The following is a 13,209-nucleotide window of genomic DNA, read 5'->3' as shown; positions in this document are numbered from 1 at the left end:
CGACTATTGACCACAGTAAACAAGCGCTATAATCACTCACGTTGATGCGTATAAATACGTGAGTCTCGTATGAATAGCTATCCTAAAATGTAGGTCGATTCTCTGATTCTAAAAGCTTGATGAAGAAGGAAGCAAACTCTGTGACAGACTTCCGAAGCTGGCGCTTCGTAAGTCTATCTCAGAGCGGGGTCAGGGTCCGATTGTCATGTGACCCTGAACCCTAAAACCTACACCCTACATATATACACTGGAATGCGGAGTCTATCAGCAAGGCATTCCTCCCCGTCATGCACCAGATTGACAGATATACCGGTGCTATCCCAGCTACCAACATTCGTTCTGGCCAGCAATGGGATGCTCCTAATGTCTGGCCGCCGCATATACACATCATCATCTCTGCGCTGAAAGGCGTACCTGCATTAGGCAGATGGAGTGATCCTGACTGGGAGAGACTACACCATCTCGCTTTGAGAGTGGCCCAGCGCTATATAGACAGTGTCTTCTGCACCTGGCGTGCTACTGGTGGAAGCACATCAGAGCTGCCCAAGCTATCTGGCCTTCCTGACAATTCAAATGGTGTAATTTTTGAGAAGTACTCGTCTCAAAGCATTAGCAGCCCTGGTAGTGGTGGTGAGTATGATGTAGCTGAGGGCTTCGGCTGGACGAATGGTGTGCTTCTGTACATTATGGACGAATTTGGAGCCGAAATTCAGCGCCCTGAGTGTGGCAACGAATAGGAAGCCAATGCTATCACTTCCTCCGAGGGAGGATATGAAGAAAAGGAAGCATGCTGCTGAGCTGGACAGCTTTATTGGTAGATAGGCAGAGCGAATAGCGCATCAAGCAATAGGAGGTAATTGAGACAAAACACAGTAGTCTTTACTGGATAGAGGCAGAGGACTTTTTTTAGCGGTGTGAATAGGTAGTAGACAAGTATGCAATACCTAGAGGAGCCTCTTTAACTGACCAACTTTCTATTCCATTACATAAATGTTCGACAGTTATGCAGAAAATGCTGGCGTACCGTGACATAGGCACTCTTACTGCGGTGTAGGTTTTAGGGTTCAGGGTCACATGACAATCTGACCCTGACTCCGCTCTGAGATAGACTTACGAAGCGCCAGCTTCGGAAGTCTGTCACAGAGTTTGCTTCCTTCTTCATCAAGCTTCGAGAATTATAAGAATCGACAAACACTTTTAGGATAGCTATTCATACGAGACTCACGTATCTATATGAATCAACGTGAGTGATTATAGCGCTTGTTTACTGTGGTCAATAGCTGCAGGGTTACAACTGCTGTATCATAGACGCAGGCGTAACACCCACAGCGGTTTAGTACCGAATATAGAAGGCGGTGAAGCCGGGCAGAAATATAGGGGAGCGAGTAGACGTAGTTCACCCTGCACACCATCACAACCTTCTAGTTAGACTCCTTTTACATCCCATCGATCAACAAAGATTCTATACGTTTAACAACATTGCGACTTGTATCCGTAACAACTCTATATAAATAGGTCTTCTTCTTCCCTCCTTTTTGTGTTCTGTCCCCTCTATATCTATTTTCTGTCTCGTCCTCTGGCTAGAGGTCTGTAACAGTAACCACCCAGAGGGAAGTGTGAGAACCAACTTAGCGAGTAGTCTGAGTCTTTAGTGAAGACTTAGGTGCGGGAGCGTGTGTAAAGTTGATCTTGTATTGTCTGTCCGTTCTATCTGCTAACGAGTGATGGTACGAGCTACTTAAGTATCTGGAAGTGAACCCCTTCTCCAAACCATACCTGTCCTTGTGACTGAATCTCCAACCATTAGTTCACGATTAGTAGTTGGAGTATACGATTGTGACGTATGAAGAGTAGTCACGAGGGAAAGATGTGACATGGGTGAATTGCGCTCAGACCCATCCCTGCGATCACATGCTTGTAGTAGAGCCGAGGAAATGCTGCCGACGGAAGCCGAATTTTCACAGGAAGTATTGATGTGCCTCTATGGCTCTTGTGTGTTTTATCTCTTCTCCTTTTTATAACCCCCCCCTAGCTACCGCTAGCTTCATCCCGACGCAGAGCTACAAGCCCCATGGCCATGTGGTGTCATAGACCTGGATTCGGCTTTCAATGGAACTATCTTTGTTACGCTAATAGCCTTTTGCTCATAATGAGATCATCTGTCCATACATGCTCACTTATCATAGCATATGAAGCGGCAGCGCCTAGTCCTTGCTTTGCACGCGGAATTCGCATAATAGAAACATGGGATAAAAATCAACCCGGCTAACGCCACCTCCCTATCCAAAATCCTAGCTAATCTTACAATTCATAAATCAAAATATCTTGTCACACCCTTCATGTGCCCCAATGCCTTCCATATCTCTCGTCTTTGGGGTTACAGCTCCATTTCCAGCATACTGCTTCAATATCCACTTGGCAAGGACTCTACAAACCACATGGGTGTATCTTGAAAAAGCTCCCACTCAAAATTGCTACCGATGGCATCATCGGCTACAAAAGCTCCAAGATCGCCATCCCCAAGTCTTGACGATGGCTGTGTCAGGCTTGGCATGTCTTTTGCCTTCAGCAGCCCTGGAAACATAGCGTATCCTTTTGGAACCCCTATATTGTTTGTGATGATGTCATCCATAGCTGGGGTTTCAGGAACCGTGCTACTGTCCAAAGTCTCAGTTTCGCCCTCTGTGCTGGTGGCAAATCCGTCCATAAGGCTATTGAATGCAAACTCGCCTGCCGGCGAAGAAGTCTCGCTGCTATCCCTTGAGCTTGAGCGAGCTAAAAGCAAGATTTCTCGGATCTTCGTGACACAGGGCCAAATAGTGGAAATAGAATCCATGACATTAAGCAGGAAACCTATGTTCCTCGAGATTTCCGCATCATCCCATGGCAAGTTCTGCAAGATTCGTTTCATGAGGACTACCCCGGCAGCTGTTGATAGCGTGTGTACAAAGTCGAGGGGCAGACAGCGATAGTCATAATAGCGATTGTAGCTCCTCATTAGCCGGAGAAGAACCTGGAGGGATTGATAGCATATTTTAACATCTTCACTCGAACCCATTCCAGGCCTGCTCAAGAGTTGCTGTGGTGGCCGATGAAGAATTATCATTAGAGTGTGGAAGGTCATACTAGACGGAGAGTTAGATACCACGGCGACTTAGCATCCATAGGTAATGGAACTATTGGTTTTTGAAGGGGAGAGGGGACTGGACAGCTGTTGAGCTATGACATCTGATTTTTGAATATACTTACTGAAGGTGTAAAACCTGCTGTGGGGTCTGGCCTACAGTCCATTGGTTCCAATGCAGCTTCCCAGGCAGGTCTGAGAGCCACTTTATTAATGCTGAATGCGCCTGTCTGGCCTTGGCAGCCACCACTGCACTGTCTAGATTTGACCGGCGGTTCTCAAAGATATCAGCAATGATGGTGTGGGTGATTTTGGCCAGCTTAGCCTGATATGTAAAGAATACCACTAGGGAAGCATCATCTTCAGAGGCGCCTGTTGATGCGTTTTCCACAACACATGTTTCTAGCAGCACCTTCAATTCCGCGGGATGTGTGATGATAGTGGTGTCGCAAACATCTGATTCCTGGGGGTATAGGGCAGGTGGGCGACCGAAGTACAGGCTTAGCTGTTTATCCACGATGAAAGCGCCCCAATAAACACGCCTAAGAATCTCGTTGTCCGCCGATTTTTCTAGCGATTCACCCCAATTATTTGGATCCAGGTGGAGGCCCATTTCATGTGCTAGGCGGAAAGCCATGCCGCAGAAGAGCCAGCCTTTAGATGCGTTGTTGTGTCCGGCCTCCCAGGACCCTAAAAGCAAAAGGGCCTGGAGCATACACAAATCAGGTGCATCGAGCTGTTTCAATATTAGTGCCTGAGCCTGGCTAGCATATACCTGAGAAATAGATGCAGCTCTAGGGTCATCTGAAACAAGAGCCCCAAGAGCACAAATGGCATAGAGCAGGAGATCAGAGTAGTAGCGCCCTAAGCCTGCATTATAGTCCCTAAGGAAATACTCCCGATACACCACCATATTGTAAGGATAGATTCGATGGAAAAATAATGCTGCCATGCGCCGTGACATTTTATCACGGGGTGAATACTGAATGGCGACGTCTTGAAGACCTAGGCCTGTGTTGGAAAGCTGAATTTGTTTCTTTTCGCCAATACTCCCTCCATCTTGGGCTAGTCTCAAGGCCGCAGAAACCTCCTGGGATACGTGTAACTGGAGCAGCGAGGTGCCGCCATAAAACTGAGACGCACTTCCAGAACGAAGCTTGCGCAGGTGACCGGCACGAGGGCGGGCAAGAACCACATCATGGTCAACGAGACCCGGCGTATGGAGTTTTGCTGGTACAGGAGACGTAGAGAGCGACCCCCGCGATGTTGGGTGCGAAACCACATAGCTGACAAGAAGCTCGTCGCGCTGTTCTGCAGTTGAGGTAGCAAGTTTTTGGATGAAGAGCTCAAGAGTAGCTACTTGGGCTTCAAGAGCCTGGACATAGTTTTTTGAGACAGGCCTGGGGCCAAGAAAAGTCACATGTTAGAGTGGCAGGGGGACTAAGATGAGAGACAGAGGAGAGTGGAAAGTTGCCATTACTAACCGTTGCTTTTCACCAGTACCCCGGATGCATTCTGTTCTAGCCTTGACGCATTTGCCGCAGGGTTGGTTCCTATCACATTTGATCTTGAATAAGACGTTAGTGTCAAGGTGAGCATGAGGAAGATGTAAATAAATAGATGCAAAGCATTCCCATGCATGTAATTTCAATTTGCAGCCGATCGCTGCGTGCAGGACAGACTCCAGTTATAGAGACAATATGATAGGAGTGAGGAACGAACGAACTGACCTTGCGCCGACGGCATCTCTCGCATCTGTGGGAGAGGAAGATTGACAGTTAGATTAGACGAACCATGAAAAAAAGGCATGTGTGCACAGGCTTAGACACTTGCATCCAGATACATAGAGACCTGTATCCACGTAAATCGCAATCGAAGTCAAAATCAAGCAAAAACCAACTCACGAAGTCTTAATCGGTTCCCCGACGGGTGTCCTTGGTGTTTCTCTCTTAATCTCCATTGACAGCTCAACCCTGGCCGCCAGGTTGCCAACCCTAATTGAACCAAATATCACCCCGAAGTGAATATATCGGCTTACTCATGAAGCTTGATGGACACAGACTGCCGATTCAACGAAGCTGAATCAAACTGGAATATGACATAAGAGAGCAAAACAGACTGGGCCTGCAAAGTGCCAAAGAGGAAGCAAGACAATGGGGGAGGGGGGGGCGGGAGAAGACACAGGATTGATGCCGTCGGCCGGAAGCTGGTGTTAAAATTTTGGTCGCAATTTTCTTCCAAGCTTGTTTTTTTTGTTTTCCTTTTTTTCGCCCACATTTTTTTTCTTCCAACGAGAGAGGGGCCCTGGTCTGTGCACGTACTGAGAAATTGAAGGATTTTTTGCCGTTGGCAAACGGGCTAGACATGACATGATCGGAGGATGACGCCCGTTATCAAGGACTCGAGCGATGGCCCATGGGGCGGGAAGCCTAGCTCATAAATGCAGGTGAGCTGCAGAAATGCGGTAACCAGTTTGCAGTGAGAAGTGAAATCATTTCTCTTCTTTCTAGTTGCCTTGGTTATGGCTACTACAATATGACGAGCTTGTACCCTGTAGATACAGCATGAGTGTATAAATACAGCTTGCCAGCCTTGCACCTTGGCTTAGTAGGGAAGAAGCTGCAGCCAATCAAAAACGCTCCATCATCGGAGGTCTCCGCCAGCTGACGACAACTCAAACTCATCATGAAAACGAGACTCTGAGTCTAAGGCTTCGATCCAATTCAGAATATCTTGTATTTCTTTTAGGCACATGTAGGCTCTCTTCGTAGCAGAAGCTAGATTGGATGCAAGTCCATTTTACGAGAAGCATCAACTCCTTGTTCGCATCAATCAGTTAATGACGTTGAACTGGCTGATGACAAATCACACTCAAGGCTGAACCTATAAGGCAGTTGCTAGTTTGTCTATTTTTAGTCATTGTATGATACCTTACGGCTCGTAGTTGCCTCTCTAAATTCTGCGACCAGGAAGTTACCTGTTGTAAAGCTTCTCGAAGATAGAAGAGTCTCCATGTCCGCGTTCTTGTATTTTACAACCCTAAGCTATCTGGCCTCTTACTTTCCCCGCGTTTTGCCATCCCCCATCCTACGCCAGCTTTCAGCTGTCACCTCATATCTCCCTGCCCTCCGCCGTTCATTGTGTCTGCCGATATGACTACTTCTCAACAAGGTAATATTCGGATTTCTATCGACCGTGGCGGCACGTTCACCGATGTCCATGCTTCAATTCCTGGCCGCGATGATGTCATTTTGAAGCTCCTGTCTGTCGATCCAGCTAATTATAAAGATGCTCCCACTGAGGGCATCCGGCGCATCCTTGAAATTGCATCGGGCCAGTCTCTTCCCCGGGGCCAGCCGCTTGACCTCAGGCTAGTTGATCGCATTCGAATGGGCACCACGGTCGGCACAAATGCCCTCCTCGAGCGCAAAGGTGCTCGCAGTGCTCTTTTCATCACCAAAGGCTTCAAGGACCTACTGAGAATTGGAACACAATCACGCCCTAGGATCTTTGATTTGACCGTCAAGCTGCCAGAGCTCCTGTACCAATCAGTCGTAGAGGTCGACGAACGCATAACGCTTGAGGGGTTTACAGAGGATCCACACCCGTCCTTCATCAATACTGCCGGCGATCCTCAGCTTGTCCAAGGCCAGACTGGTGAAATTGTTCGCATCTTGAAAAGGCCTGATCCATCCCAAATATCCTGTGATCTACAGCGAGTCTGGGATGAAGGCTACCGCTCAATTTCCATTGTGCTCCTTCATTCCTATGTCTACCCCGAGCATGAGCGGCTTGTTGGCGAAATGGCCCGTAGTATGGGTTTCATGGTCGTTGAGAGCGCTGCCTTGCAGCCAATGATCAAGGCAGTTCCTCGGGGCATGTCGGCAACTGCGGATGCCTACCTCACACCCATCATAAAGTCCTATATTGACTCAATCTCTGACAACTTTGTTGGCGGCCTGGGCTCCTCCGGCTCGCGCTGTGAATTTATGCAGTCTGATGGCGGCCTTGTTGATTTCCGCAATTTTGGCGGGCTTCGGAGTGTTCTTTCAGGGCCAGCAGGGGGGGTAGTTGGATATGCACAAACAACATATGATGAGGCTGAGAAGCAGCCCGTAATTGGCTTTGATATGGGTGGCACCTCGACGGATTGCTCCCGGTTTGCCGGCACATATGATCATGTATTCGAAACTACGACAGCCGGGGTTTCTATCCAAAGCCCCCAACTAGACATCAACACGTAAGTGAAAAAAAAAAAAACCTCTTGTTCTAGGTTAACGCTCACCATCTCTTGAGCCTCTGTTTCCCTGGCTCCTCTGTCTAGTTTTCTAGGCCTTTCTAACCACCCTGATACCTTGTAGTGTAGCCGCTGGAGGTGGCTCTATGCTTTTCTGGAGAGATGGACTTTTTGTTGTAGGCCCCGAGTCTGCTGGTGCTCACCCCGGCCCAGTGTGCTACCGAAAAGGCGGCCCCCTTACGATTACAGATGCCAATGTCTTCCTCGGTCGCATTCAGCCGCTGTATTTTCCCAAGATATTTGGTCCCCACGAGAACGAGCCTCTTGGCGTTGAGCTCACACAGGCCGCCTTCCATGACCTCACAAGAAAAATCAATGAGGACAATGCGACAGAAGGCAGGCCACCCCTGACTGCTGAGGAAGTTGCACTAGGGTTCTTGAGGATGGCAGACGAAGTCATGGCTCGACCTATCCGCGCTTTGACCGAGGCGCGCGGGTTTGACACTTCTGCTCATACTCTTGCCTGCTTTGGTGGTGCTGGGGGCCAGCATGCCTGCTCTCTAGCTGCCGCCCTTTCGATTTCGCGTGTAGTTGTGCACAAGTATGCCTCTATTCTATCTGCATATGGCTTGTCGTTGGCCGATCTTGTCCACGAGGTCCAACGGCCAACGGCCATGGAATATAATGCATCCAACATTGCTTCTGTAAAGCACATCCTCAAAGATCTTGCCTCAGAAACTACGTCTCACTTGCTAGCGCAAGGAATGTCTGAGGATCAAATAAATCATGAGCTATATCTGAACCTCCGATATAAGGGATCAACCACGTCGTTTATGATTCTCAAGGAGGAGAGTGGCGACAACGATGAGGCATGGGACTTTCAGGCGTCCTTTGAGAAGAGGCATCGCCGTGAGTTTGGCTTCAGCTTTCCCGGGAAGCCTATTCTGATTGATGACTTTCGTGTTCGTGGCATCGCTTCCTCAGCTAACCGCAAGCACGAAAGCCCATTTAAGCAGTTTCAGCGACTGTCTTCACGAAATGTCGATTTGCCAATGGCCAAGGAGACTGCTAAAGTCTGCTTCTCTGGAAGCAAGGGCAAAATAGATACGCCAGTGTATCTGCTGACGGACCTCCAGCCTGGCTCCAAGGTCCCAGGCCCTGCCTTAATCCTCGATAATACGCTCACGGTCCTCGTCGTACCTAGCAGCATTGCTTCGGTCTTAGATTCTTGTGTGGTCATTGACCTCCCTAAGGACAGCCCAACTGCCATTGGCTTACCAGAAACAAATGCGGCCACGACTATCAACCCCATTCAGCTTTCTATCTTTGGCCATCGTTTTATGTCCATTGCCGAGCAAATGGGCCGTAGCCTTCAAAAGACAGCTGTGTCAACCAATATCAAGGAGCGCCTGGACTTTTCATGTGCCCTCTTTTCACCTGATGGGGGGCTAGTTGCTAATGCACCCCATGTCCCTGTCCACCTTGGGTCGATGCAATTTGCTGTCAAGTATCAGCACCAGAGGTGGGAAGGTCAGTTGAAGGACGGCGACGTTTTGGTTTCAAACCATCCGTCTTGTGGAGGGACTCACTTGCCTGACATTACAGTAATCAGTCCTGTCTTTGAGAATGGAGAAATAATTTTTTACGTTGCCTCTCGTGGCCACCATGCAGATATTGGAGGCGTGCTTCCCGGCTCAATGCCGCCTAATTCCAAGTTCCTTTACGAAGAGGGCGCTGCAATTGAGGCAGAAAAGCTGGTCAGCGAGGGTGTATTCAACGAGGAACGCATTACTGAGCTTTTGCTCCGCGATCCCGCCAAACACCCTGGATGCTCCGGCACGCGATGTTTGAAGGACAATCTGTCTGACCTTAAGGCACAAGTGGCTGCAAATAACAAAGGCGTGCAGCTAATTCAGGCTTTGATTGCTGAGAATGGTCTTTCCGAGGTTCAAAAGTACATGTACGCCATTCAAGCCACTGCTGAACGAGCTGTCCGTGACTTGCTGTGTGGGTTTCACGAACAAACTAAAGGCCAGCCCCTAACTGCAGTTGATTACATGGACGATGGAACTCCAATCTGCCTCACCATCACAATTGACGGCAATACGGGCTCTGCAGTTTTTGATTTCGAAGGAACTGGGGCTGAAGTTTACGGAAATACCAATGCACCGGTTGCTATTACGCACAGCGCCATAATCTACTGCCTGCGCTCTTTAGTAGCATCTGAGATCCCCTTGAACCAGGGCTGCTTATCCCCAATCACCATCAAGATCCCTCCATCATCGCTTCTATCCCCTTCCAAGTCTGCCAGTGTTGTGGGAGGCAACGTCCAGACCTCTCAGCGCATCACAGATGTTGTCCTGAAAGCCTTCAACGCTTGCGCCGACAGCCAAGGCTGCATGAATAATCTCACATTTGGGGTTGGTGGCACAGACCCCGATACCGGAGCTCATGTTGACGGTTTTGGATACTACGAAACGATTGGAGGTGGTGCAGGTGCTGGTCCGACTTGGGATGGGTCAAGCGGCGTCCACACCCATATGACGAATACACGCATAACAGACCCAGAAGTCTTTGAAAAGCGATATCCTTGTATTCTCCGCGAGTTCAGCATCAGGCGTGGCTCGGGTGGAGGCGGACTTCACTCCGGCGGAGACGGAATTGTCCGTGATATTGAGTTTACCCTTCCAGTGCAACTCAGTATTATTTCGGAGCGGCGCACACGGGCTCCTCGCGGGATGCATGGCGGCCAGGATGGACAGATGGGTGTCAACTATTGGCTGCAGAAGGAGAGTGGGCGTAAGGTGAATTTGGGAGGAAAGGCTACAGCAAAGTTTGCAGCAGGCGATCGGGCAGTTATCATGTCACCTGGTGGAGGTGGCTGGGGAAAGCCAGAGGAAGCCAAGTGAGTGATGCAGGCTTATGCAGTCCTAGGCAATCAAGACACCATCTCAAAGCAGCCTAGTTTTTGTCACATGCCGGTAGCAATGGACATGAGTGGTGCAGAGGATACTGTTGGCACATGACTCCTAGGTCCTAGCCATCCATGACCCAACCCCAGGTCATGTGGCATACATATACTATATATTCTGTGGTAGCTAGCTGAAAGTAGAGTTAATAGAGTCATCACAATTGTACTGTAAACTACTGGACAATCTATAACATGTGCAGTCCAGCTCTAGCACAGTCATAGCTTTGTTATACAAGCGTTCTAGCCTTACCTCCTGCAGTTGTGTCTCTTGTAACCTATCTACCAAGGAACATTGTCGTTGGGCCTGATACCTGTTGGTGAATTATACAGATATAGGTTACCAGTCCTAGGGTTTCAACCAACTGGGATTCTCTCGTATTCCGCCTTCCAGAGCTACCACAGCAGTCTATTCTCCAGGAGCCAGAGCACAGTGATAGACAAGGTGCAGCAGTAGAGGCAGCCTTGTAGAGGGACTAGAGGCCAGGGCGCAGCCTGCCTTCAGAGAAAAAGCCTTTTTGAAACTAGCAACCATTATGGAGAGAGTCTTGCAACCCCGAATATATCGGGCTGCATTGGCTCCGATAGTTACTGTAAGGTCCAAATGAATATTGAGATCGGCTTTGCGGGAAAAACGAACTCCGAAGATCGTTTTCTGCTCCTCTTAGAGCTTTAATGAGAATCTGAAGGACACAGCATAGTTGGGTAAATTGAACAATAGTTCCCTTCCAGCCGACTGCTAACAATTGTTGGGAAAAGATAGACTCGTACTAAGGCTTCCCATGAGATGAGTGCTTATGACTCATTATAGGTCATTGTGAGTTAGCTTGCCTCTGCTGCTTTCGGCTATAAAGTGGCTCATGTCCTTAGCCTTGCTGACATCAGGACAGTGGGCTATGAGAATACATCAGCTTTGCGATATATACCCCACGCTTCATCTTTCAAAGAACAGCAAGAAGTCTTGACTCTACTAATAACTATACCGACGGCTTTTTCACATGACATCCCCTATTACAGTTGCAGTCATTGGAGCGACGGGGAAGACAGGCCGGTCTGTAGTCCAGGGCCTGATCGAGTCGCAAACCCATTTCGTACGTTTCAAGTTTTCTGCTTTATGTGTGTCGAGACTTGCTCGTGATTGCTGACAAGAATGCAGAATGTCATATCGCTTACTAGAACAGGCTCGATAGAAAGCCCAGCCAATCAAGGTCTGGCAACCCAAGGTGTTCGAATCATCGGGTACGATCTCGATGGGCCTCGCCAAAAGCTGGTAGATGCTCTACGAGGCGTTGATGCCCTCATTTCATGCATAACTTGGGAGCATTTGCACCACCAACTTCCCTGGATTGAAGCAGCAAAAGAAGCTGGAATAAAGCGATTTGTGCCTTCCGAGTGGGTTGGCCCTGCTACTAAAGGCGTAATCGACATCAAAGACAAAGTATGTTGTGTGCACTCGGATCAGATATCTGAATTAGGCAAGGTGTAGCTAACAGCTTTGAATAGAAGCTTGATATCCTTAGTGCGATCCAGCGGGCACATCTGCCATATACCATCATCGATGTGGGCTGTTACTACCAAGTTTTTGTCCCCAAGATACCTTCAGGACGATCGGATCATGCACACTCTAAATATATCGACCATCGGATTGTTGCTGGTGGCAATCAAAAGTTTGCATTGACTGATCTGAAGGATATTGGGAGATACGTAGCTCGCATTATTGAAGATCCAAGAACAGTCAACAAGCATGTGTTTGCATACACTGAAGTGTTGAGTATGAACGAAATTTGGGATGCCATGAAAACATCCAGTGGAGAAACGCCTTTGAAGGAGGATGTAAGTCTTCCTTATACGTCTTGTACTTGATGAAAATTGGCATTTAACCATAGTGGCTATAGGTCTCGGAAGCTGAAATCAAAGAAATAATCGAGGCATGCAGAAACAAGCTTTCATGCAGTTCTGAGAGTGCTCATCATCCGGACAATATCATGGACACCGCAAACTTCAACATGGGCCAGTACCGCCTGTCCTGGTGTGTGAGGGGTGACAACACTCCAGAATATGCAGATTATCTTGGATATTTGAATTTTTGGCATTTGTTTCCGGGATCCCCAAAGGGTAAAAGCTTGGAAGCATTCTTCAAGGATATCGTGAAAGAGACACCTACTGGGAGCCAAGAATAGGCTAGGCAGACCTAATTCCGAGTTTGTTTGAAGGGCCCGAAGAGCGAGAACAATATTAGCCTCATTTTTTGGTTGTGCCATGTTTTTTGGTGCATGAATAGTCAATTAAATACGAAGAGGAGAGATTGGAACATTTTTGGTGCCTTCGCCTATCATTGATTGACATTGGATCTATTCCACAGGGAGTAATTGAGACATCTGGGGAAGAGTATAGTTAGTGAAAGATTTGGATTGATTAAATGGTTTGGTTTGTTTGTGTTATGATTTCTAGGAAGAAGGTTAAGATATTTGTTTCACTCACTAGGCATGTACATTGGTGTATAAGTAAAACCTTTAATAAATCAACTGATTCATTGACATGAGATCTATTCAATATAAACTCAGCGTGAAGCCTCTGAGCTGAACACCACCCATAGATCATTGAACCAATCAGCTACTGGAGATTGCCTATAGGTGGTGAGATTTTATTACAGTGGTAGCATTATTACCAACACTAGGATGGAAGTAAGGTAAGTGTAGAATAGATCTTAAATGTTGAATCAGTTGGTTTATTAAAGGGTTTGAGTCTATGCTACGTCCTGGAACTATTCCTTTTGCATTGTGACCCTGAATTCATGATAGGGGGTCAATCCTGTCACGTGTTCAGCCACAGTAGGTTCGGATAAGTGGGGCACGTATGGGGCGCCACTTGACACATATA

At 47.9% G+C, this 13,209-nt stretch overlaps 4 protein-coding genes across 4 annotated transcripts; 3 read left to right on the top strand and 1 right to left on the bottom strand.

The window, feature by feature from the left end:
* Positions 1–287: 287 nt before the first annotated feature.
* Positions 288–737, top strand: HOO65_010026 (glycoside hydrolase family 37 protein; the record flags this gene model as incomplete). The annotated part of the gene is made up of 1 exon (XM_070999617.1): positions 288–737. One exon carries the CDS (start codon positions 288–290, stop codon positions 735–737), a length of 450 nt encoding a protein of 149 aa, XP_070861848.1.
* A 1,667-nt stretch (positions 738–2,404) lies between these two features.
* On the bottom strand, positions 2,405–5,084 carry HOO65_010025 (transcription factor; the record flags this gene model as incomplete). Its single annotated transcript, XM_071005431.1, has 3 exons — positions 2,405–3,125; positions 3,250–4,524; positions 5,029–5,084. 3 exons carry the CDS (start codon positions 5,082–5,084, stop codon positions 2,405–2,407), a joined length of 2,052 nt encoding a protein of 683 aa, XP_070861847.1.
* Positions 5,085–6,276: 1,192 nt separating this feature from the next.
* Positions 6,277–10,270, top strand: HOO65_010024 (5-oxoprolinase (ATP-hydrolyzing); the record flags this gene model as incomplete). Its single annotated transcript, XM_071005294.1, has 2 exons — positions 6,277–7,364; positions 7,486–10,270. 2 exons carry the CDS (start codon positions 6,277–6,279, stop codon positions 10,268–10,270), a joined length of 3,873 nt encoding a protein of 1,290 aa, XP_070861846.1.
* Positions 10,271–11,327: 1,057 nt separating this feature from the next.
* On the top strand, positions 11,328–12,509 carry HOO65_010023 (isoflavone reductase family protein; the record flags this gene model as incomplete). Its single annotated transcript, XM_071005950.1, has 4 exons — positions 11,328–11,420; positions 11,486–11,767; positions 11,833–12,162; positions 12,225–12,509. The coding sequence occupies 4 exons, from the start codon at positions 11,328–11,330 to the stop codon at positions 12,507–12,509; spliced, it is 990 nt and encodes a 329-aa protein (XP_070861845.1).
* Positions 12,510–13,209: the final 700 nt, after the last annotated feature.

This window comes from Ceratocystis lukuohia, assembly GCF_044167205.1.
Source record: "Ceratocystis lukuohia strain C4212 chromosome Unknown Supercontig1_pilon, whole genome shotgun sequence".
Taxonomy (NCBI): Eukaryota; Fungi; Ascomycota; class Sordariomycetes; order Microascales; family Ceratocystidaceae; genus Ceratocystis; species Ceratocystis lukuohia.
Note: the sequence above shows the minus strand (reverse complement) of the source record. Positions and strands in the feature narration are given on the sequence as shown.